Here is a 26,330-nt window from a genome sequence, read left to right as displayed (position 1 = left end):
ACCAGAAACGTTCCAGCCTTGTTTGCTTTGCGACCCCAGGCCCAAAGTGGCTAGTCCATGCACCACAAAGGAACGGACATTTCTGTCCCTGTATCTCGGAAGATTGAGGCTGGTTCAATAAGCAAAATTCTGCTTTAAGCCACCAGACCACTGACAATTTTTCAAAGGAATGACCTATCTTTTCTAAGTTAATTTACACCTTGCAATGGGGGACATAACTGCTGCCTTAGGGCAGGCTAGAGAATACAGAATACTGGGTTTTCCGTTTCTGATTCCCTGGGTGCTCCCATGGGAACCTTATCACAAATACGGTCGGCCTCCAGGCTGGGGAGATGCTGCAGGAGAGGTGAGGGCACACGGGTCCCGGAATGCCCCGGGTCCCTGTTCGGGTGCTGCCACGTCTCCTGTGCTGCCAACTTCACATGCTTCTTAAGGAGACTCTAATCCTCACAGGAGAATTTAATCTGTTCATTTGCAAGCATCTCATCAGCACCCTGCTTTGTTGAGGACTGTTTGATGTTCCAAGGAAAAGACTTCCAAGTCTTTTAAAGCCTTTTCTGACGTGAACCAGAAAATCACGTTTTGTCAAGAGTGCACTCAACTTGAACCTCAAAAGGTTCAGGACTCAGAAACCACGCGGTTCAAGTGGGGTTTAAACTGGACAAACTTACTTCCTTGTCTTTCCTACAAGTCCATCCCCAGGCCTTTGTGCTAATAGTTTCTGTCCACTATTGGGCCTATTTCTCTTCCCTTTTACAATCTGTCTGTCTGCCTCTATATCTGTCTCTGTCTCTCTCTCACACACATACACACATATATACACATACACACACACAAAAGCATCTTGGCAAGAAAACCTTAAAAAAATAAAAATATGCCTTCTTGTTTCTGTCTCTCTGTCTCTGTCTCTGTCTCTGTCTCTGTCTCTCTCTCTCTCTCTCTCATACACACACACACACACACACAAGTATCTTGGAAAGAAAACCTTAAAAAAATAAAATTATGCCTTCTTGTTTCTGTCTCTCTGTCTCTGTCTCTCTCTGTCTCTCTGTCTCTCTGTCTCTCTCTCTCTCTCTCTCTCTCATACACACACACACACACACACAAGTATCTTGGAAAGAAAACCTTAAAAAAATAGAATTATATCTTCTTGTTTCTGTTCTAAGGATAAAAGCTTTCTCCCCTGATTCTTACTGATTGAGAATGGTCATCTCTGGGTCCCCAAGTCCCAGGCTGCTCTAGGTGAGGGTCAAATGATTTACAGCGCCAAACAGCTATGATTGCATCCTTAATCGAGGCATTTAACTACATACAAGACTAGAGCTCCCTGTGCCCCAGGGAGCTTTTGCAGAGAAAACTGGAAACTTGCTTCAGGGAGTAGCTACTTTGTGTGTGCGGGAAGCATAAGCCATGCACTTCTCTGTTCTGCTCAGAAATGAAGGTACTGGGGGAGTGTGACTCTCACAATCAGGGGGAGCATGGTTCTGAAGCGGCTAGCCCTCATGCTTTCTTTCCAAACCTCTATTCCGTTTCCCCCCTTATGGCTTGAAGTTCCAGTTACTCAAAGGCCAGTATGAGTTAGGAGAGAACATCTCAATTGGGAAAAGGTCCAGAGTGATCCTGAGGAACACAGGCGCCCAGTTTCCGGGGGGAGGAGGGCGGTGGGTATGACCACACCCCAGCTTCGCAGCCACCATCTCCTGCCTGCAGACCTCAGTGGTCTATCCCAGAAACATATGGTCTCAGTTACACTTTTTTTTCCATCAAAGAAAAAGGTGAGTCAACTCATTCCCACTTTACAGACAAGAAAACAGAGATTCATAGAGATCTAGCGACTCGCTCCAAAGCCACATTGCTAAGTGTCAGTACAGGAGCTGAACAGTCTTGGATTCCCAAATCAGAACACATCTCTCAGCCTCTTGTCACCATTGGGGAGTGGAGACAGTCGGCAAGGCACTTTCATCTACTTATTTACTTAGCACTTATTGCATCTGACGATGGGAAAGGCAGTATAGGTGTTCCAAAAAGCACAAGACGCCGCCCTTTCCTGTCTCACTGTGACTCCATGGGAGCCACAATGACAATGGTCCTCTGTTACAAGTTTTCTACTTAAATCTGCTGTTCACACAGCAGCCGGTGGGTTAGTGATAAATGGTCAAGCACACCCAGGCACATGTCCCTGCGTAGACCCTTCAGGACTTCCTGTTGCCCCCAGAATGATGTCCACTGGTTCAAAGATTCACGGTGGTAGAGCCCCTCTCCATTCCCCCACTGCCGCCCCCCCTCCCAGATTCACACCAGGCAAGTCTCAGAACTGCTCTCTGCTCCTCAAGTATGCAGAGACCCCCCCCCCCCTTTCTCTCACTCCCATGGCTGCCACTCAGGGCCATTTCATTCAGACACCATCACCTCCCTGGGCCGAGAGGCAGGCCAGCTCCTTTTCCATCGAGTAATCATTGACCATGATAATTTACCTGTTAACTCCTGAGTTTTCGAGTCAGTGACAATTTCCAAAGAAGTGTTGTTTTAAATATATATATTTTTAAATATATTCTAACTTAGTCAGCCATTTCCTAGACAATCTATAATTTGCACATACCAAACAAAAGAGTCTCTCCCTAAAATCTGTGGTTGGTTTTATTGTTTTGAAGGCTTCCATGCAAGTAAGACTACCCAGAGGTCACAAAGAATGGCAGGATTGAAATCATTGTTTTCTCCATGTTTACATCAGTTTGTTCTCATTGTCTGCTTGGAATGCAGGGCTGAGATCCAGGAAGAGCAGCACCCCAGGAGCTGAGGGTAGAAACTATGCTTAACGGAGTGGGAAGTTGGCCTGCTTGCCAAGGGAAATTGTTCTATAGAAGTCAGCACCCTCCCGTATAACTGGGAGTCCTGCCAATTCTCTCTTAGCGGATACAATGTTTATTCAAGAATAATTTTTAATTTGTTAATTTGAAAATTCCTTATATATGTGGCAGAAGAGATAATACAGGTGTTACATTGCTTGCCTTGCATACCCCCAACCCTGGTTCAAATCCCCAGCACCCCCAAGCACTGCCAGGGTCACTTCTGGGAACAAATTCAAGACTAAGCCCTGGGCACTGCTAGGTGTGGCCCAATACACACACACAGAGTAAAGAAAATTACTAATATATAGCTAAAACCTAAGAGTAACCACAGACATTTTTCAGAACTTAGATTAAGAAAGATATTTCAGGGAGAAATAGTTTATAACTGGCAATGTTTAAAACTGTCAGCATATGGTGATTGTAGGGCTGGAGCGATAGCATAGCAGGTAGGGCGTTTGCCTTGCACGCAGCCAACATGGCCGACCCGAGTTCGATTCCTCCGCCCCTCTCGGAGAGCCCGGCAAGCTACCGAGAGTATCTCGCCCGCACGGCAGAGCCTGGCAAGCTCCCCGTGACGTATTCGATATGCCAGACACAGTAACAACAAGTCTCGTGATGGAGACGTTACTGGGCCCGCTCGAGCAAATCGATGAACAACGGGAGGACCGTGATAACCCGTGATGGTGATTATCAAAAGGCTAACCAAGTTTTGTTGATTACTTACTTAGATTTTCGGGGTTGGGACCGAAGAGATAGTACAGTGGGTAGGGTAAATGCCTCGCACACAGCCTATTCAGGTTTGATTTCCAGCATCCCATATGGTCCTCTGAGCCTGCCAGGAGTGATTCCTAGTGCAATACCAGGAGCAACCCCTGAGCACTGTTGGGCATGGCCCCCAAACAACAATAAAAAATAATTAATTTAAAAACAAAATGTGGGGGTCTTCCAAGCAATGACAGGAGGCTTGGGTGCCTCTGCTAGTGATTCTCAGCCAGCAGAGATGGCAACTCAACATGAAGGTCTCTGGTTATGGGGCCGCTTAGTCCCTTTGGGGCTGGTTCTCCAGTGGGGTCAGGTACATGCAAGGCATGAACCTTAACTCTTATTTTATCACTTTGGCCCTGATTATTTTAGAATTCTTCTCCAGTCTGGAAGCATGGTCCAGGGGTATAGTGTATGCCTTGTTTGTGTGAGGTCCTGAGTTTGACCTATGAAAAAAATTCCTTCCCAAACACTTGAGCAATAGTACTAAGGGTAGGGTATTTGCCTTTCATGTTTCAGATCCAGTTTCAATCCCTGTAATCCCATATGGTCCCCCAAGATTTCCAGGAGTAATTCCTGAGCGCAGAGCCAGGCGTAACCCCTGAGCCCTGCCAGGTTTAACTCCAAAGTAACAAAACAAAATTCTGCCCTGGGCTAAGATTGCTGCTGAATTCACCAATGCACTAAGGAAAACTTATTAGTTCTATGATACAGGAAAACATGACATCCTGGTAATAAAAAAAAAAAAAACAGGGTAGAAGAAATGGAACAAGAGTATAATGGCTCAGAAGCCAAGATTCAACCATTCAAACTATATGGACTTAGCCATATAGTCTTATAATATCAGTTTTTTTTTAAATGTCTGATTCTGGAGTCAATGAGATTGATACAGTGGAGTAAGAACTTGTTCTACAAGCAGCTGGCCCAGGTTCAATTCCTCATACCACATATGGTCCACTGAGCATAGAACCAGGAGAAAGCTCTGGGTACAGCCAGTTGTGGCCCAGAAAACAAACAAAAGGCTTGGTTTAAATGATCTTTAATTTAAAATAGTTTACAGAAAAACTGCAAAGCTGCTCAAAAAAGTTTGTAGTTCTCTCACCTGATTTTTATTATTAATATCTTATATGAGTGAAGCGTATTTATCATAGCTAATGAACCAATTTTTTTGTTGTTTTGGGGCTACACCCAACGGTGCTCAAGACTTACTCCTGGCTCACTCCTGGGAGGATCAGGGGACCTGTGATATGCCAGAGAGCCAACCCAGGTCTGCCGTGTGCAAGGCAAATGCCCTACCACTGTACTATCTCTTCGGCTCCTACTGAACCAAAATTGATACACTGTCACTGTCACTGTCCTCCCATAGTTCATCAGGCCCAATAACATTGTGAGACTTGTTGTTACTGTGTTTGGAAGATTGAATATGTCACAGGGAGTTTGCCAGGCTTTGCCGTGGGGGCAAGATTCTCTTGGTAGCTTGCCGGGCTCTCCGAGAGGGACAGAGGAATCCAACCCGCCTCAGCTCGCGCGCAAGGCTAAGGCTCTACCACTGTGCTATCGCTCAAGTAACTTCGTGTTTTCTTCGTTGGGGTGAGGGGAGGTTTGGACCATACCCAGCAATACTCAGAACTTACTCCAGGTTCTGTGCATTAAAGGTTACTCTTAGCAATGCTCCTATGCAATGCCAGGGACAGAACCAGGGTTGGCTGTGTGCAAGGCAAGTGCCTTAACCCCTGTACTATATCTTGGGCCTGGTCTCCTTTATTTTTACCTAATGTCCTTTTTCTATTCCAGCACCTTCAAATTATATTTTAGAGATCATGGTAGATTTTTTAATTGCAAAAATAATGTACAAGCGTGTTTTTACAAATGCTACAGAAGAGAATAGGACAAGATATTACTGCTGCATTTCATCCCAGTCTTGTTCATTTCTTTTGTACGCTTTCAAATGTTTTATATACCTTTCAAAAGTTTTATATGTCTTTATATGTAAGGGTATATAAGATGGAACATTCTTTTATGTAACAAGGGGGGGGGGTCATATGCCTTTCCTGCACCTTGTTTCACACAGAAGTCTATGTGGTCCTGATTCACTTTTCTTAACCAGTATTATATGACTGTCATTTAGTCTGCCAGTTCCCTCTCGGTGTACATTTGGACTGCTTCTGTTTTTTCAAATCACAATACAGGACTATGAAGTACACATATCTTCATGTACTCAACCAAATATGTAAAGGAGAAATATCACTCAAGGGATATTTACATTTAGAATTTTCCTAGGGATGTGTTGCTAAATTGCCTTCCAAAAGACAAGATACTCCTGTATAATCCCAGTTCTGTGGGTGGTGCCCTGGTTAGCAGCAGGATGAGTTGGCAAACTATCATTCTAAGACCTGCTTCAGGCTTGCCACCAATTTCCTGTCCCTATCTCCATCTTTCCTTCTTTTTAGTCTGATCCCTTTTGATCTTCTGCCTGATTTCTCTGCTAAGATCTCTACTGTTTTATATTTTTCTACACTTCGGTCACGGTCAAAGTCCTCCCGTTATTCATCAATTTGCTCGAGCAGGCCCAGTAACGTCTCCATCGTGAGACTTGTTGTTACTGTGTTTGGCATATTGAATACGTCATGGATAGTTTGCCAGGTTTTGCCGTGAGGGTGAGATACTCTTGGTAGCTTGCCAGGCTCTCCGAGAGGGGCGGAGGACTCGAACCTAGATTGGCCGGGCCGGCTGCGCGCAAGGCAAACACCCTACCCCTGTGCTATCACTCCAGCCCTTTTCTACACTTTTTTCTACACTTACCCTCTTTTTTTGTTTGTTTTTGAGGGCTACACCTGGTGCTACTCAGGGCTCATTCCTGGCTCTGTGCTCAGGGATCACTTTTGGTGGCACTGACACATATGCTGTGCCAGGGATCAATTTGGGGTTCACCTCATGCAAGGCAAGTGCCTTAACCCCTGTACTGTCTCTCCAGCCCTACCCTCTTGAATTTACCCTCTTGAATCCCTCTAGATTCTCAGTGACCTTATATATCCCTGATGACAAAATTCCCTTATAATTTCTCTGCTGCCCAGAATGATTCAATAAAGAAAAGACCATCTTCCCCTGTTCTTCCAACCTACTGACCCTGTTGAACCAAGATAAATTGTTAATAGGGAAACTAAAATAAATATTTTTGTCATCAGAAATAAATCCATCTGGATAACTCTGGGGAGCAGGCGGAGTGGGACATGGAGAAGAATTCCGCACCATTCCTTTGTTAGAATGGAATCTATTCTTTCCCCTCTATCCCATACATGGATTTCCTCTCTTCAAATCATTAGTTTATCATTTTAACTCATGGCTCCTTTGGTTTTTCTTATAGCTGGACCTGAGAGATGAAAGTAAAAGGGGAAGGGAAGAAACAAAACACCCAGCAGTGACTGGTAACATCCAGAAGAGCAGTAACACCTGGGCCAGAGGCAGAGCAATGAGGAGGCCCAGCAGAGGGCAGAAAAAGAAGCCAGTCCTGGAAGGCAAGTTCCTTGCTTGAGCTCCAAGGCCACACCCTTCATTCCTGGGCACCACAAACAGAATCTGAGGGAAGGAAGGGGCTGGAGGAAGGAGCCCTGTGAAAAGAGGGAGGGAAAGAATCCCATTCCTCTCACTGTTAACCCCCCAACCCCAACTTCTTATCCACTAAGGCCCGGTCCACCACCAGGAATCAGCTTAAGAGAATAAACCACTTAGGGCTGAGGCTCAGGGAGTCAAAGACCCCACAATCTCCTAGCCCATTAAGCTTCTTAGAAGTTAGAACGCTGCTAAAGAAAGTGATATTATGGCCAAGCTACTTAGAAAGAACACAAGGGTACTAAGTTGGGAAGACGGAGGTCGGTTTGAGAAGAGAGGGGTTATGAGCCTGGATCCAGAACAAAAGACCAGGGGGATGGGAACCAGCCCCGTCAGCCAGAGAGAACGGCTGCTCTTCTGAGTCTTCACCATGAGCTGGAGAAGAGCGTTTGTAGATGGGTGAATGGGATGAGAAACCTGATGGAGGAAAAGGGTATTTCCCTCCTTAGGATAAAGGGGCAAGCGGTTAGATTTATGTAAATATTAGAAAATAAGAAAAGCAATCTGTGCCTATTTCGAACTCAAATTGCCCGATAATTCAAGGCATTCTGCCACTTCCCTCTTCTCTCCCCAGTATCATTGGCAAATTTGGCAAAGAGCACACACCCAATGGCTTTCTGAGTAGCTGATGAGGTAGACGCAAAGAACAAGATTAGCCAGCCCCTTCTCCCCTGACTCAGTCCTGATGGCTTACTGTCCTTCCCCAGGTAGGAAGTTAATGCAGGATTCGAGTTATTTCCGCCCTGTGTCTTCTCAAGTAATAAGAAGAGTGGGTGCACCCATCCTCCTTGCTTCAACCCAAACAAATGGGCACCGGAAAGAAAGAAAGAAAGAAAGAAAGAAAGAAAGAAAGAAAGAAAGAAAGAAAGAAAGAGAGAGAAAGAGAGAGAGAAAGGAGGGGAGGGGAGGGGAGGGGAGGGGGGAGGGGAGGGGAGGGGAGGGGAGGAGAGGAGAGGAGAGGAGAGGAGAGGAGAGGAGAGGAGAGGAGAGGAGAGGAGAGGAGAGGGGAGAGCCAGCCTTGTAGGTACCACTCCTTCCTATTTTTTCAGCTGGAGGGAACCCCATCATAAACTGCACACACCTGCCAGAGGGCAGGGCTTGCCTGCCCTATTCTGGGGCCCCGCGGTGGGTAAGGAGGGCACCGTTCCATGAATCGCTGCACCCCAGCCTTGCAATAGGAATCACAGCAAACATCTGTCAGTGGCATGCCTGGTGCTGGGGCTGTTGTTGGGACTTCGTGGGTATTTCCTCTGAACTCATTTTATTCCCAAGACAACCGTGGGAGGTTGATGCTGGCAATTGTCTCACTTTACACCCAGGAGACAAAGGCACAGAAAAACTAGGGGCAGAGTGAGAGTACAGTGGGTAAGGTGCTTGCCTTGCATGCAACCGACCTAGGTTTGATTCTGGGCACCTCAGAAACTCCCCCACGCACAGCCAGGAATGATTCGTGAGCGCAGAACAGGGAGTCAACCCTGAATGGTAGCCCCAAAAACAAACAAAAAAATAATAAAATAATAAAAATCCATCTTTTCCAAGTGTGCTCCTTGGGGAGAGGGGGAGATGTTTAGGGCCTGTGTTCTGTGGAGGGTCTGTCTTTGGGGTACCTCCCTCCTGTGCCCCTTGACTTGAACAAGGGAGTTCACTAAGAACTATCTCAGCCAGCCAGACAGGAGCATCTAATCTGTTTCTCTGTTTGTTTTGTTTTGGGGACACACCCAGCAGTGTTCCCGACTTACTTCTGGCTCTGCACTCAGGGATCACTTCTGGCAGTGCTTGGGGGAGTGTATGGGGAGCGGGGGATCGAACCTGGGTCAGCAATGCGCAAAGAAAATGCCCTACCTGCTGTCCTATCTCTATGACCCCCAGTTTCCTTTTTGCTTTCCCTTTGCTGGGCAGACTCCAGGGCACCACGAAAGGAAGCCCAGACTTACGCCTGCCTTTGGGGCCTGCCACTCAAGCACACCCGACTCCCCCGGAGCTGTTTTCATCCTTCTAACCACTGCCCAGAGGTTCCTCTTTCTGTCCACCCCATTCGGAAGCCTGATCTCACAACAGGAATCCCACCCCTGCTGCCCCTGGCCTGTGTGGCAATGGACAGGTTGTTATGTTCTCTGTGCTCTCATTTCCACATCTGTAAACTGGCAGTCACAGCAAGAACTGTCTCCCACGGCTGGAAGGAGCTATTGTGGATCATCTGGGACCCATGGCACAGGGTGGGCACATCGGGTGAGGGCATTTCTTGGGAGGTGTGAGCTCTACCCTGCATTTACTGCAATAAAAAGACTGGATTGCAATGCATCTGCTATGGTGAGTTTAAGGATAGGAAGTCTCTGGGATGACAGAGCAGAACAGTTCCCCTGGGAAGTGGGAGGAATAACCCTGGAACTTGTTAATTAAGATCTTGTTAATGAATCTGCTTGTTAATGGTCTATTAAATAATCACACAATGAAGTTTACCGCACAAGTAAAGCTGTTTTCAAACGCTTGCTCTTGCCAATCCTTCAGGCCCAGACCTGGCTTCTGAAGCTCTCACCTCTGAGACAAGTCCTTCCAAACCATCCCAGCCCCTGCCCACCTCATCTGCCCTGTCTCAGGGCCACTGGCCTCCTCCCCTTCCCAAGCTGGTGGCCTTAAGCCTTCACCGAATTTGCTCTGCAGAGAAGGACCCCAGCCCTGGCCCTGAAAACAAGAAACTAAAGTTCTCTGCACTAGTGGAGGAGAAAAGGCTCAGGGTGACTTCCTCTCACTGGGAATCTGGCAAAATCAAACTCCTGCAGAGATGTCAGAGATCTGGATGGAGGAAAGCGCCTGCCAATCTCCAGGCACCAACTCACTGAACCTTGGTCTCTGGCCACCTGGGCAGGAAATGGGCAGCCAGGGCCAACTCAGCAGGTAACAGGGTGCTCCATAAAGGACTTTTGACACAAGATCATTTTGCTCTTTAGACTGAAGTGCTTGGGATAAATATAGTGGAGGTGGGGTGGGGGTGTATGGGGCAATTACCAGGTTGCTCTTAGAGTACCAAGCACACCACTATAGTTTGTTTTTGTTTTTTTGGGGTTTTTTTTTTTTTGCGTCACACCTGGCCTTGCACAGGGGTTACTCCTAGCTCATGCATTCAGAAATTACTCTTGGTGGTGCTTGGGGGACCATATAAGATGCTGGGAATCGAACCCGGGTTGGCTGCGTGCAAGGCAAATGCCCTACCTGCTGTGCTATCACTCCAGCATTGTTCCCCAGCCTGTTATGCTTAATGTGTGGTTTTGGGAGGTCAACAGGGCCATCAGGGAGGCCAAGGTTCCACCTCACCTTCTACTTGGTCCTCGAGGTGTTGGGTGCAGGGCAAGTTGCTTTGTTACCTAGACAAGATGAGCCACAGCATCCCACCCTGTGCCTGGCCATGGAGCAGCCCCCAGGGCCTTGAGTCATGACTTCCCATCAGAGAGTGTGAGAATGAGGAGAGCTCTCTGAACTGAGAAGGTCCATCCGGGGCTCACTTTTTCTCACCACAGTTACTCACAGGTTCAGGGGCCTTGGGGGAGCAACCCAACACCTCAAGGACCAAGTAGAAGGTGAGGTGGAACCTGGCCTCCCTGATGGCCCTATTGACCTCCCAAAACCACAGAGAGAGCCAGGGGCAGGGTAAGGGACAGAGAGAGCTTTACCTGCAGATAACAGCAGGCCACAGAGCACGCAAACAATAACCATACAGAGTGATGGGCTTGGTTTTATAATTGTATTTTGTGGTGCTTGTTTTTTGGGCCTCCTAAGTGAAGCTGAGGAACCACCAGGCCTCACCTAGTGGTACCCTGGGGAGCCACACAGTGCCAGGGATCAACTGGGCAGGGTGCGTGCTGGGCACCTGGTGGAGCGCTTTGAGCCAGCTCTCTGGCAGCGTACAAGGAGAGAAGGTGGCAGGGAGGGCAGCCCCTCCAGTCCGAGGAGCAGGTTGCTAAGCATACCAGCTCTTGTCCAGGCGTCTGTTGACACTTGAACCTTCCTCTTTAGGCTGCATCTAACCTTGGTACCCACCAGCAGCTGTCCCCAGAAGGGTTAAAACTTGAAGCAGAGTGTGGGTGACGAATGCTACCACTGGGAGATCCCTCTAACCCTCCAGCCCTGATTTCTTTACAAATGAGCGTTTTAGCATGAGAAGTCAGCTGAAAGGCTGCTGCGGACAGGAGCAAGGAGCTGGCAAGAAACCCTTGCCAGCCCTTCTGGGCAGCATAACAGCAGTGAGAAGCCACGCTGGCCAGAGCCCAAGGAGCCCTGAAGTGCACACTGGCCCCCTCACATCTGGCTAAGCACCTCGATCCCCTCCACTGGGCCACCTCGTAATTACAATAGTGTACCAAGAAAGGGGCGGTCTGAACACACACACACTCAGCTGATCAGCAATAAGGGAGAAGGGAATCAATCCAAGGAGAAGCAAAGGGAGAGCCAGGCAGGCAGAGCCGGCCAGGTCTGGCCTCTGCCAGGAGCAGACAGGGGCACAGCGAAGAGACCCCGCATTTGTACTCTTACTTGCCCAGACTGCAAAGAGGAATTCCAGACTCCTCTGTGAGGCTGGACATAGCACCAGAGTTAAGGTGTTTGCTTTGCTCGAGGCTGATCTTGGCTGGGCTTCGCAACACTGCACGGTCCCCTGAGCATGGCTGGAAGTGACCCCTGAGCACAGAGCCAAGAGTTGCCCCTGACACCCCGCTGGGTGTGCTCCCCAAACCCAAAAACCAAACTTAGACTCCTTTCTACTGGCCTTACCCTGGCTCACCATGCTCCCACACCAATCTCCGCTGCCAGAGCTTCCATTAGGTACTCTCACCTGAGGCGAATGATTCCGAAACCATGAAGAACACAAAAACCACCTGTCTGTGTGCTAAGTATTCAGACTTCCAGGGCCACTTTCCCACTGGCTCTGTTTCAGTCTGTGTGGGCCCTGGGAGTCTGCATTATGCCTCACACTCTCTGACCCTGCTGCTTCCCTAACCATAAGTGCTCAGGAAACAGGAGTCCTCGGGTCATAGTGGAGAATGTCAGCCCGGGGGTGGTGACTCCTTCCAGAAGCCCAGAGAGAGCATCACTTCTTTTGTATCGGTATCTCCTAACCGTGTAATCCCATCAGCGGTCAAGACTCAGAGACTACAAAACCCAGCTCCCGGAACTGCGCGGCCGCATTCGCAGCTGCGTGACATCTTATTATGACATCTTATCCCATTACTACTTTGGACAACCTGGCAGGCTACCGAATGTAACCTGCCCACACGGCAGAGTCTGGCAAACTCCCCGTGGCGTACCCAATATGCCAAATACCAGTAACAATGAAGGGTCTCATTCTCCTAACTCTGAAAGAGCCTTGAATATGACACTTTTTAAAAAAAAAAAATCTCAGGGCTAGGATGAAGGAGACGTTACTGGGGCCTGCTCGAGGCAATCGACGAATAACAGGATGGTTGTGATCGTCGTGATCTCCTAACCACTCACCTTAGCCAGAAGGCCTGAGATGAGGAAGGGGCATCTCATACTTCTCTGACTCTCCTGCAAAGAGCACTGAGCAAGGGCTCTGCACCCCAGAGCTCAGGAAGTGCTGTGAATGCAGAGAGCTGAGAAGGAAAAGGGGCCCCGGGCAGGGGAAACCACAACAGGGACCACAGTGCATCAAGGCCCGGCTCGCAGGAACTGCCTAGTCTGATTTCATGGGCTGTGCAGAACGTTTTCTTTTGCCTTCTTCTTTTACCCTTCTTTAATATTCTTGGCATTCCACGTATAACAGCCCTCACCAGAGCCAAGCCTGAGCCACGCACCTCCCCTAGGAAATTTTGCCAAGAAGTCCTGTCGAGAATCCTGGGTGCTAGGGGGCTTCATTGGACCGCTAGACCTCAAGGCCTATCAGGCCCCTTGCAGGACAACAAACAGCTGAACACGAACCTCAGCGAAATGACACAGGCCTGTGAAGAAACTCCCTGCACACCAGCAGGGGGGCAGACCTGCAAGGTCATGCAAGAGATGAGTCCCAGCTGAGCATTGCTCTGGATGCTCCTGGGTGGGAAGGAGTCCCACGTCATCAGAAAATGCTTCGGGGATTTCTCTTTAAAAAGCTACTTTAGGGGCTGGAGCCATAGCTTAGCGGGTAGGGCGTTTGCCTTGCACGCGGTTGACCCAGGTTCGATTCCCAGCATCTCGTATGGTCCCCTGAGCACCGCCAGGGGTGATTCCTGAGTGCAGAGCCAGGAGGAACCCCTGTGCGCTGCCGGGTGTGACCCAAAAAGCAAATAAATAAAAAAATAAAAAGCTACTTTAGGGGCTGGAGCATAGTATAGCAGGTAGGGCGTTTGCCTTGCACGTGGCCGGCCCCGGGTTCAATTGCCAGCCTCCCATATGGTCCTCCAAGCACCACCAGGAGTAATTTCTGAGTGCAAAGGCAGGAGTAACCCCTGTGCATTGCCAGGTGTGACTCAAAAAGAAAAAAAAGAAAAAAGAAAACTACTTTAAACGTAGGACCCTATAAACCACAGGGTCTCGGAAGCAGCAAATGGCAAATGGACAGTCTTGGGATCACCTGACTCTGGAATAAGCACATGGCAGAGATCTGAGGCTTCCGACCCTGGTGGAGAGAATTTCTATTCTTACTTTTTTTTTTTTCTTTTTGGGTCACACCCGGCGATGCTCAGGGGTTACTCCTGACTCATGCACTCAGGAATTTCTCCTGGCGGTGCTCGGGAGACCATATGGGATGCTGGGAATCGAACTCGGGTCGGCCATGTTGGCTGTGTGCAAGGCAAATGCCCTACCCGCTGTGCTATCGCTCCAGCCCCTATTCTTACTTTCTTATGAGCAATCCTTGGCAGCTTCTCAGTTCTTTCTTTCACTCTTTGTATTTTACCCCGAAAAGCAAACGGCTACACTTAGTTCCTTCAAGTAGATCACTCCTTTTTGTTTTTGTTTGGGGCCACACCCAGCAATGCTCAGGGGTTATTCCAGGCCCTACACTCAGGAATTACTCCTGAGTGTGTGTGCTCAGAGGGGCCATATGAGATGTTGGGGATCGGACCCAGGTGGGCCGCATGCAAGGCTAGACTATGGCTCTGACCCCAGATAACTCTCTCTTGATGTTCAGGTATCAGCCCAAAGGTCACTTGCATCAGAAACTTATCCTGACTCTTAGGCGAGATTAGGTGCTCCTGCTTCTAATCCCACGGCATTTTATTTAATTCCCCTATGACAGCACTTTTTATCACATCCTGCGATGGCTTCTGACACCATAAGCTCCAGCGAGAGCAGCAGGGAGTGAAATCTCTCATGCTCACCAGGGTATTCCCAGCACCTGTGCCCAGCAGGGAACTAGGCAGACTCTCCATGAGGGCTGCTGTGTGATTCAACAAACGAATCACATCCCACTGTCTATCAAGACGGGAGGGAGCCCGTCTCCTGCACACTGCGTGGTTTCACCCACCCTGGCACCCAAGGACACCCCAACAAAGCAGCGCTTCTCCTTCCATGGTGCCCATATTCTGTAGAAGTAGAACAAGGCGCCCAGCATCATCCCCTACTGACTGCAGGAGGTACTTCCCGTGATCAAAGCTGGATACTCTGTGCCAATGGCAGAATAATGCCACTGAGACCCAGAGGTCCCCCACCACCCCTCCTCCGGCCACAGGCCACAAAGCCAGCTCCGCCAGACTTAAGGACAAGACCTTTAACAGGTAACTCCACTTCTCATCCACTCAGCTTTCTCTTGAAGAGAATGATAGTGAAGGGTTTAAAAAAAAAAAACAAAAACAAACAAACAAAAAAAAAAACACCAAAAACCAGGACACTGAAAAACTTCCCATTGCAGGATGGGCCAGGCCCAAGGAGGGCGATGAGCAGGGAGGTGCTCTGCGGGTAGGAATGGGTTAAGTTGGCCGTCTGTCTGGGCTCTCTTACCCGTAAATCAGCCCTGACTGCAGCTCAGTCTGAATGAAGCCCCACCAGGTTGGCCTGTCAGGAAGGAAGCCCATGAGTCCAGACTTTTGTTGTTCTAAGGCTTTTTTTTTTCTTTTTCTTTTTTTTTTTTTTAATTTTACTGCTCAGGAAGGAAGCTAAAGCCTGGCCCTAACTGCAGGTCTACTGATTACTTGCCCTCGCCTGCTTTGCTGTCTCTACCTCTCAGACCGCGCTCTTGCCTTCCCTAGAATTTCTTCTAAGCTCTGACTCTGGCATTTGGGCCCCAGTCCCAGACTTCCCGCCTTTCTTTAAAACCTGAAAGTGAAGAATGTTGAGCATTTCCCTTCCTGCCTCGCAGACACCTTCATGTCTGTGTACGCAAAGGGGTGGGGAGAGAAGACAGTGGGAGTGTTGGGGGATATTTCACTCCCAGCAGACCCTTTCCTTTCCCTGCCCCCGCCCCGTGAGGGGGGTGCACACCTAACTCTGCTCAGAACTAACTCCTGGTGTCAGGGATCATTCCTGGTGGGCTTGAGGGGTCCATGTGGGGTACTGAGGATGGAACTCAGGCGGGCTGCATGCAAGGCGAGTGCCCTACCCACTGTACTATCTCTCTGGCCCCTAGTCCCATCTCTTACATGGAACTATGATGCGGATTCTAATATTGGACAACTGATTTCCGAAGGCTGTCTGGAGCCACGGGGCTGCTTCTGTATGTGTGTGGAAAAAGACCGGTTAAATTTAGGCCTATTTCAGGAACAGACTCTAATCCAGTCCTTCCCACCTTCCTCCTGCTGGCCTCTCCCACTGATGTGCAGCCTCTCTGCTAGTCTCAAGCCCCATGGGGCCTGCATTCTACAAAGAGAAAAACACTGAGTTTATTTGTGTGCTCAGGGTAATGGACAGCTCCCTTTTACTCCTAGGAGAATGCACACAGACACCGAGGAAGGGCCCATCCCCGCCCAGCCCTGCCCTCCCCTTCCCAGGCTAATCCCTCCCCAGCAGCCCTCCCAGCTCGGTCCTGCTGCTGTATTTCTCTCCTGACCTACACGGCCCCTTCAAGCCCCGTCCTAAGCCTCCCCCAAGCAGAGACAATCCATCATGCTGTGGGACTGTGACACGCACAGATGGGGGAAGGTTCACAGATTTCTCTCACATAGGCAAGAGGGAGAAAGTCCTTGTATAACTTAAAATCTAAGGCCATAACGAGAACCTCTAGGACTCTGCATGTTAATATTAAGTCAAATACCACTACAGCAAATCTGATGCCTTCCGGTCCAACTTTGATCACATGCAAATTCTATGGGCCCATTTATTTCAAACAATGCCTGGCAACGCAAATGTTCAGAATCAGAAAAATTAAGATTCCCGTTCTCTAACTTGGGTCACCACCTAGAGAGTTAATCCGAGTCAAGTGTCTCAGGACTCAGAGACTCGATTTCTTTAATATTACCTTGCTGCTAAACAAAACAAAGGGAGAAAGAGGTCAGAGGGCCATCGGGGCTAATGCTGGTGGATGGACACTAATGAAGGCAGGCAGAGCCGCTGGCTATCACAGAGCAGGGCTCTGAGTCTTTCTCCCCCTTTCACACTGTCATCAGGCCTGAGTGTTTGAAAGACCCCTGCGTCCATGTGCTAGTCGTTAAAGACCCTGTGTTGGGCCACAGAAGTGCTTCTCACAATGAAGATCCCTACTACTGTCCTTGAAATAACAAGTCATTATGTAGCAAACAGTATGTGGCAGGGTTGATCTCAGCATTATCTGCATTCAGCCCTTCAAACAACCCTTTAAGGCTGCATAAGGCCCACTTTCCAGGTGAGAAAGCTGAGGCCCAGATTAAGCAGATTAAGCCCAAGGCCACAGAGCAAGTCAGTTAAAGGGTCAGGATTGATTTTCCTCCCCAGGCCGAACTCATAACAACTATGTTATACTGCCTCCCCTACCTTTGATCTGGAAGACCTTCAAGTTGAGTCTTAAAGGAGCAAATACAGCCCTTATTCCTCTATCAGGTATTTATTATGCTAGGCCACACTGACTTGGTTTAAATCAACCCCACCAAAGAAGGTGGGCCACGTGAGAGCCATATAAGATTAGCTGGCACCCAAATGGGACTCCTTTCCCTGTAAAGAAAGCAAAGGTCTCTCCAGGGCCAGCCTCGCCCACTCCCTCCAGCTCTGCCTGCCTCTCTAAGATGGATGCAAAGCCATAAGTCTCAGCCTGCAAATGAATTTCAGTGGCAAAAAGACAACCCTCACTTGGTGAGTCACACTTGGGCTTACTGGGCTTGATTTCTCCTGAGACTGTACCAAAAGGTTTCACACACAGCTCTAGATTGTCCTAAAGCTCCATGTCCGCTGAAAGGAATGTACTGGATGCATCACCATGACCCCCCCACCCCCCCAAACACAACTTTCATTTCCTCTTCGGCATCTTCAATCAGAACACATTCCACAGAGAAAATTGACGGTCAAACATCGGAATTGCCAGATGCTTATATGTGACTACAAACTCCCCACTTATCTGTTTCCAGCTTCTACTAGGATCTTAGTTGGATCTTTTTTTCCTGGCTAAAAGCACACCCGAATTAGATGATCACAGGTGGGTTCTATTCAAGAAGATGATAATGGTTTGGGGGAAAATTTGGGAAGGGACAGACTCTGAACTTAGGTTTCTAGAAAGTTAGCTAAGAAAACGCACATTTTTTTTTTTTGGAAAGGAATGCACATTTTGAATGACTTTAATTCTGAAAGAATTTTTAGTACCTCAAATAAATAGCAAAGTAAGTCTATATTTGAGAAGGGTCACTTGGAACATGGACCTACTGCTGTCAGACTTCAAGGTGGAAATAATTCCTTCCCTTCTTACCTCATATCACCTTTGGAATAGCACAGATTTCTATAATAAACTGGTTAAAATGTAAAGTAAAATTTAGTTTATAATCACCAACATCAATTTATTCAAAATTCCAGTACTACTTATGGAACTTTTCAGTGGGATGGCACCTTGCAAATGTTAAAAAATAAATTAACACTAAAAATAAATTGTGATTAAGACACTAAATCCATAATAGATCTGATCCTTTGGATAAGGCTGAAAGGGGATGAATTACTTCTGTTTCCTGAGAATCTACCAGGTTCACTGAATCATACCCATGGACTATCATTTCTATAGGCCTAAACACAGTCCAACTCACCATCTAAAGAAGGAACAAAGAAAGTTCTGCAAAAAAATGCTTTGCTCTGCCCCAAAGAGAAATTTACACATTCCCATACTGCAGCATGGATGTTAAGGCTATAAAGAATGAAAACACAGTTTAACTACAAATGCCACAATTTAAATGGCACTTTGAAAAATGCTAAGGCATTTTAGCTGCTAAATAAAAGCTATCCTAAAGTCTTCAATCATTCTCTTTGAGGGCAGAGCTTCATTGGGCAAGGCCACAATACTGCTGAAAGAGAATACTCAAATCAAAAAATTATTCTGATTTCAGTTTTGAAATCATGTATATTTTACAATGATGTGTAGCATGACCCCAAATTCTAAGTACTGATAAAGAATACATCCAAACACGGGTTTTTGCCAGTTGTTTGTCCAGATGTGCATAGAGATTAAAATAGATGATAAAAATGATAACTATTGATATGTATTGTCCCTCCAGATCCTGAATACTGACAAAGACCACATATCAAAGACTGCCAGTATTTATTAAGCAGCTCGATGTAGTAAAAAGGGTTAAAACTAAGAAAAACCAATATAAAAATATAATTCTATTTTTCAGTTTCCTCTTCCCTGCCTAGCGAGGAAAGGGGGTGGGGAGCGAGAGAGAGCAACTTTTGTTATTTGGATACAATGTGTGTTTTTTGTTTCAGACAAAAAAAAAAGGGCCACCAGCTCATCAACCTGGGGCCGCTGACCGGAAGACAGCCCCGGAAAACTTCCCGTGGGAAGAGTTCCAGAAAGTGCCCGGACTTGACCGAGCCCCGCGGTGCTGGCTGCGCGCCTCCACGAGCGCACTGGCCACTCGCCTCGTCCGAACACCAGCCCTCCTGCCGCTGCGCGCGCCCCGGGACCTGGGGTACATTCCGGGAAGCGTTTTTGTTTCGAAATACGCAGCAACTCGCCAAAAGCACCTCGAAGCTCCCTGGAGGCACCTCCAAGTTCTGGCCGAGAGGAAAAAAAAAAAAAAAACGCGATCCAGATGCGCGCGTTCGCACATCCATCCTCCCCGGGGCGCGCGTCCGGGGACTTGCACCCACTCCTGAACATGCGCATCCCCCCCCCCCCCATAGGTCCTAGCCTGCACGCTGAGCCACCCGCCTACCTGCCGGGCCCCCAGTCCCCGGACGCCAGCGTGGACGCGCGCCCCCTCCCGGGGTCACCCTCCCTCCTCCCTCCTCCCCTCCCCCCCTCCCCCCCGTCCTGCTCTCTCCCACCCCTGCGGCTCGGACGTCGTGCAGGAAACCGACCGAGGCGGGCTCGGTTCCTCGAGGGGGCGCGGACGTGGCGGGCTGGGGCGGGGCGGCGGCACTGGGGGTCGCGCCCGCCGGGGAGGGGTGGGGGGTCCCCCGCCGCCTCCACGTTCCGAGCGAGCGCCGGCCAGCTAGGCGGCTCCCCGACCTCCCTGCAGCCAGGGGCGAGCCGGCGCCGCGGCCGGGAGCCGGGCGCCCGGGCGGCCCAGGGTGGGCATCCTTGGGGACTGCGGTCCTCGCTCCCCCTTGGGCCGTCCTCGCGCCTCTCCGCGCCCCCTCCTCCCGCGAACGATCAATCACCAGCCCCCCCGGCCCACCCCACCCCAGCCCTACGCGCGGGGCTGCGCGGGGCTGCGCGGGGCTGCGCGGGGCTGGCGGGCGGCCGCGGGGCGGCGGCGGCGGCCCGGATCGCTTCTGCATGACAATTGGCGGGGGGCGGGCGCGGCGAGGAGGGCGGACGGCGGCGGGTCCGCGTTCTCACCATGGTGATTAGGCATTCGGGCCGTGCGAGGCGGCGGCCGCCGGGCGGAGCGGCGCGGCGGGCAGCGGGCGCGGGGGAGCGGGCGCGGGCGCGAGCCCCGCCGGCGTGCGGGCGGCGCGCCGAGCCGCGCCGAGCCAGGCCAGATGGCTCTGCGGGGCCATCAGGGACCGCCGCCGTCCAGCCCGGCCCCACTTTAGCTGTGCAAACATTTCTTTATCCCAACAAGACAATTAAACCCGGCCGCCTGAAAAGGAGGCTCCGGGGCTGCGACCGGCCAGGAGGAAAAGCGCGCCCGGACCCGGGGCTCTGGCGTCCCCTCCCCGCCCCCCGGCTGCGGAGGGGACCCGGGGCGCGGCAGGACCCAGGCACGGGCCGAGGGAGCAGCGGCGGGCGGGAGCTGAGCAGTCGGCGGCGCGGAGGGGCGGCCCGACCCTCTCGCCACGGCTTGCTCCCTGTGCGGCGCTCACCCGTCTGTCTGCTCCAGCTACTGGCGCCCAGGAGTTGAGCCCGTCACCCGCGCACTACCCAGAACGTTCTCGGCGAGGGTCGGTCTCCTCCAAACCCGGATCAAGAGTCTGCCTAGCCCTTGCAACACACACACACACACACACACACACACACACACACACACACACACACACACACACACACCCTCACCACCCGCCCCGTGCAACTTCCTCCGGGTGGTCCAGGGCCTGTGTGGGCTCAGCTGATCTCATTCATGGGACCAGGGTTTTCCATAGAAAAGAGCTTTGATCAGGTCCCATCTGTGAGTCCAGAAACCCCATTTCCCACTGAGAGTTTGGGGCCGCCCCAAATGACTTCCAGGGCTTCGGAGATGGGAGCAGGGCGGACCCTGCAGGAACTGCCGCAGCCCCAGCAGGGACCACAGAGGCAGGACAGCTGGTGGTTAGCAGCTGTGCATCCACGGGACGAGAGAGTGGGTTCCTCCTCCACCGGGCAGCCCGGGGCCCTCTCGGGAGCGCACAGAAGCACCAGCTCCAATTGGCAGAGTGACCAAGTCCTGTGTCACCAGGCAGGCAGGCGGCGAGACCCAGGGGTGACCTGAAGAGATGGGTCAGGAACTACACATGCTAAGAGCCAGAGGGGATAATAAATGTGTCCATTCTAGTACAGCAGCAGACAATACTTATCTCCCCTTTTGTTGTAAAGTTTCCTTAATGAGGAAATGTTTATTTTAAAAGCCCTGGGAAACATATCTGTAGACACTTCATATGAAAGACACACGTGGACTATTCATAATTGGTCCATAAATTTTCGCTTCATTTCCCTGGACAAGGAGCCTTGGAGACTGGTTCCGGGATTGACAATAAACGGGAGTTACCTCAGTTCCCTTCATGGGGAATTGCGTCCTCTGTGCAGGGCTTCTCACCAAACATTTCTCCCTTTTCCAGGGCAAGTCAGTCAATCCTGGCAATTTTGTCCCCCTCTGAGGCCCCAGCACCTCCTTCACCTGCCACTCCAGGCAGATGAGCAGAGCAAGCAAACTGGAATCCTCTACTCCATGAGACAATACTTTAGTCAGCTACAATTCTTTCTAACACACACACACACACACACACACACACACACACACATTTCATTAGAAGAGAAAGGCTACCCAGGTTTTAGGAGTGAACACGTGTGCGCTGCCCCATGCGTGCAGACCCCGCTCTCAAATGCTCTCACATGTGGACAGCTGTGCATATGGAGGCAGTGTGTGAGCAGGGGGTGGCTGCCACAGTGAAAACGCTCAGTGTTTCCATTGTAAAACTGATTTTTTCACTGACCTAAAACTCCGTCATAAAACTTCTGCTCTAAGTAAGGTCACACACACACACACACACACACACACACACACACACACACACACACACCTCTTTAACAAAACTTATGCCAAGTGCTAATTAAGTCTTTCTGCTACAGATCACTGACACACTATTTTTACATGTTCTGGAAAAAAAAATTTTATTTATATGAAGAGAACTGAAAACTGAAGTTAATCGTATCAGAAATTAACTCTGAGTTTCAAGAACAGAAAGCTAGACTACAGATGGCTCATTCTGGCCCTCTGAGCAAAAGGCCCCTGCATGCTGTTCCTTGTTCCCTGGAACACTCCTCTTTCTCCTGGCCTCCCTGCTGCCCCCCTTGCCCCAGCTGCCCGCCCAGCTCTCCCCTTGGAAGCTGTCTTGTATACTGTCACTCGATTATCAGAGAAATATTACTTATTTCAGAACGGTTCTGTAGGGAGGACCTGAAAGGCATCTAGTGGGAATAATCAGGCCTTCTAACGGCCCTTAAATATGTATTTACATAAAACCGACCATAAATATTCCGGCACACGTCGGCATATGACAAGAGCCAGGAAGCTGCTACAGACTTTGTCACGGTGCCTCTTCCGTGCTTCCTACAGAAAGGGAATGTTTCTCCCGCCTGCCTCCAAACTCAACAGCAGAAGTACAGATGCCACTCGGGAGAGCCCCTGAAGGCTGCCATCGGCCTCCGGCAAGGCCAGGAGAAAGGCACTCAGTGCCAGGGCGTGCCCGGTGCCAGTCTCCTCTTCACTTTGCAGCTTGGCTTCTGGTTAAGGATCAGTCCCAAATGCAACTCTAGGTAATAATGTGGGTGTACAAACCTACTACACAGATGGACACATCTAAAGGTTTAACGTTTGTGTAAGAGAAGAGAGGGAACACAAGTACTCTCTAAAAGAAGAATATTTCAAACAAATATTCTTAGGAGGGGAAAGAGCTCCCATATCTGTGTCGTGACAATTGGAAATGCAGAAGTTTCCCCACCCTTCTGATCAGAATCTCATTAATTTCAAGGTCAGAATTCCATTTCACTTTGGGAGCCAGACTCATTTAATTTTTCTCCACCCAGGCGTATTCCTGTGCAAGGGATCCATCTCCAGGGGGGATGGCACCACCGCACAATGCAAACCAGGCAAACAGAAGAGTTATGGCTTTGACACTCAGAGGGGGATGGATAACCATATCTCTGAGTTCTGACTTGACTAACAAGCTTCCTCCCTCCGGAGGAGGGTGTGGGGGGGATGCTGAGGCAGGTTTGGTCTACAAGGATGGAAAACGGGAGATGCACTGTGTTAGAAGTGAAGAAAAGATTGGGAATCTTCAGGAGTTACTTTGTGTATACTGGAGATTTCAACTCCTACTGGAAGGGGGAAAAATTGGGGAAGAATCCGGTCACACCCAAGCCCAGGGCATTTTTAGCCAGTGGTCTGAATACAGCCTGTCTTGCTCCCATGCACACCGACAAATGAAAACACAAATAAAATCAAGCAGCTCGACAGCACGGCCATCCACATTCAGCTGGTCTACCCGAACACACATGTCAGCTGCACCCAGAGGGAAAAGGAGGGAGAGGTTGGAGCAGAAGTGAGAGCCCCCCGGCAACGTGCTTGTCACACGCAGCCTCCTCCCTGCAGTGGGGAGGTCTCGGGCTTACAGACGCTGACATAAAAGACACACTCACAACATATTTCAAAACCAAAGAGCGATGGATTTACAAGGCAGGTTGATTTTATGATGACTTTTATTGAAAAGGTATGCTGGGTTTAGGCAGATGCCTTTTAGCGCAGGAAAGTTAACACAGTGCCTAATTCAAGGAGACAGCCTGAGGAAGCAGTGCCGACAGGGGAGAGAGCTGCAATGTCTCTATTACTCTCCTCGGCATCATAAAGAGAAGAGAACAAAATGGTCTTCGTGTGGGTGGTTATAGAGAGGACGGGAGCACAAAAAAAAAAAAAGAGAGGGGAAAGCAACCCTCAGATGTCGTTTTCTTAAGAAAATAAAAGGGATCAGGTCTTAGAACAAAACAAAGGGTTGGATGGGGAAAAAACACCCTCACTTCATAAACTCTCACCAGGCCTGAAGAATATGGCTCTGTCTACCCCAGCCCCAAAGCTTCAAGTCACAATTATTTTCTCATTAGGTCAGAAGAGAAGATGGCAGGGTTCAACTCTCCTCATCTACCAGCTCCAAGGACAGGTTTGGTTCCAACAATTAGTGAGTATCAGAAGAGCCCAGCCCAACACTCCAAGAATAGGAGAAAGCTGTTCCATAAGCAGAAATTAACAACAGTTGTGAACATCAAATATGAAGCAATCACCCAGGTCAACCGTGTCTAGTCCTAAAAGTGAGTCCAGGAGAAGCATCCAGCAAACCTGTTAAATCCCCAGGGAAGTCAGGCTTTCTAGCCTTTCGATGGCAAGGAAAACACAGCTGTGGGAAATGCTTTATGGTGATTGACGACACCTTTATCCTCTGAAAAACAGCCTGATGTGGACAAGGGCTGTGAGTTATGAAAATAAAGTCATGTATAGTCTGCTGCATGGGGCGCAATGGAAACACTCAACAATCATACCAAGATCAAAGAAACTTGATGAGGAGAAGGAATGGAGAAGTTTCTTCAAGATCCACCCCTTCGTCCCCAACCCCAAGTCCCCTAGGAACCCTCCACTTTTTAATGAAATGACATTCACTCCAGTACATATATGGCACCCATCTTTCACTTCGGAGTCCCCAGAGACTTAAGCCAAGCGTGCCCTGGAGAGAAAGGCAGTGTGAGGCCAACTTGCCTCTGGCTACCTTCAGGTCAACATTTCCAGCAAGGGCTGTCAATGGCCCTGGACAAGGAACTCTCAGCCCTGTGCAGTAGAAGGGGGCTGCCCCTTCCCACTGCTCGGAGGCAGAAAGTGACCTCAGACCTGTTGAACACTCATTGGAAGGCGGGGCCTGACTGGGAGGAAGACAGGGCTGGCACCCAAGTACTTACATCTGTCATTCCGATCCTCCGGGCTGGATGATGCTTCCCGATCCGAAATGAGGCCTGAGACAGCAAAAATCTTCTTCCCAGTGTCATCGACCTTAAGTGAACCAGGGGAGCTAGATGGCAGCTGTGTCCCAAAGTCATATTCCTTGCCATCAGCATCTGAGAAGCGCAAGTGGGGAGACTCTGTGTCATGGCAGTTCTTAAGTCGCTTGGCCGGCGTAAAGGCTGACTGATAGCTCTCCCGGTCCTCAGTGGAAGCGAAGGGACGGAAAGCCCCCACGCCACTATGATTCAGCATACTGATGGGAGTGCAATCTAGATTTGGGGGTGCAAATTGAGGGTGGAGGTGCAGTAAAGAAGGGGGGAAATCACGATTGGCAAAAGTGCCCGGTACCCCACCTTGCCGATGGTACATCGAGGCAAAGGTGTAGGAACCATTGGTGAATGGGATGTGCACGTCCTTGTCTACCGAGACAGGTACGCCAAAGGGGCGTGGCTGCTGGCATGGGATAGATGCATCACGGCTGGCCTCTGCTGTGGACGCCAGGACCATCAGTGCTGGCGAGGCCAGTGGGTTGGGGAGGTAGGATGAGTTCTCCATCTTGAAGGCTGCCCGGTGTAAGTCCATCGGAGTGTCTTTCTGCGGCCGGTGTCACACAAGAAGCAGCAGTCCCTGGGAGGGAGGCCAAGGGGCACCTTGGATCAGGGCAGCAGGTATTACTGGGGGATCATCCCCTCCTGTGACCTGCAGAAATAGCGAAGAGGGGAAAAAAAGAGGGAGGACCGTCAGGGCAGGGAAAAAAAAAAAAGAAAAGGAAACCCCCAAGTGATTGAAACACCATCCTTCTGGCTTACAGATACTCAGGCAAGAGACACCACGGGCTTTAGGAGCCAGTGGGCAGTAGCATCAGACCATTTTCATTCAGGAAAATCAATAGACAACTTACTGTGATGTACGCGTAGCTGACTTTGGTCCCTACACGTTCCGGGTGAAATGCGCCTGAGCCCAGCAAAGGAAAAAAAATCATAAAACCTCCAAATACAATATTCCCTGAGCAAATGAGCTTTGGAAGGCCAAGTCACCCAGTAGATTAGGGGGCTTTTGTTTTCTACAAGGTGCCCACCTGCATACGCCAACCGTGGCTGGCCTGAGGTGCAGGTTCTTCCCAGACACAAAGGCACATCTTTTCTTCATCTGATCTCTAACAATTCCTGGTACCAAAAAACTCCTAAAACAAGTACATCAAGACACTGTGCATATTTGTTGGTACATACAGGGTCTGTGGGTAAATCACACACATTGACACATACCTACAGGCATATCTTCATGTACCATCTAAGACCTATTTTCAAAAATGACTGTTTTGCAAAGAGATAACAGCAATGTTAATTTCGAAGCACACCCCTCTTTAATCATACAGTCTTTCTCTCTTCTGAAA

General features: G+C 49.6%; 1 protein-coding gene across 2 annotated transcripts in view; it reads right to left on the bottom strand.

Moving 5' to 3' along the window:
* Positions 1–25,633, bottom strand: part of RNF220 (ring finger protein 220) — a 233,701-nt gene extending 208,068 nt beyond the window's left edge. Inside the window, exon 1 of one of the 2 annotated variants that reach the window (XM_056130912.1) lies at positions 24,895–25,633. In XM_056130912.1, coding sequence (XP_055986887.1) covers positions 24,895–25,519 — 625 coding nt within the window. In that variant the 5' untranslated portion in view covers positions 25,520–25,633. The remainder of the gene's footprint in view (positions 1–24,894) is intronic. The other variant, XM_056130913.1, reaches the window with a different exon arrangement.
* Positions 25,634–26,330: the final 697 nt, after the last annotated feature.

The sequence above is a fragment of the Sorex fumeus genome, unplaced genomic scaffold (genome assembly GCF_029834395.1).
Source record: "Sorex fumeus unplaced genomic scaffold, SorFum_2.1 ptg000082l, whole genome shotgun sequence".
NCBI lineage: Eukaryota > Metazoa > Chordata > Mammalia > Eulipotyphla > Soricidae > Sorex > Sorex fumeus.
Note: the sequence above shows the minus strand (reverse complement) of the source record. Positions and strands in the feature narration are given on the sequence as shown.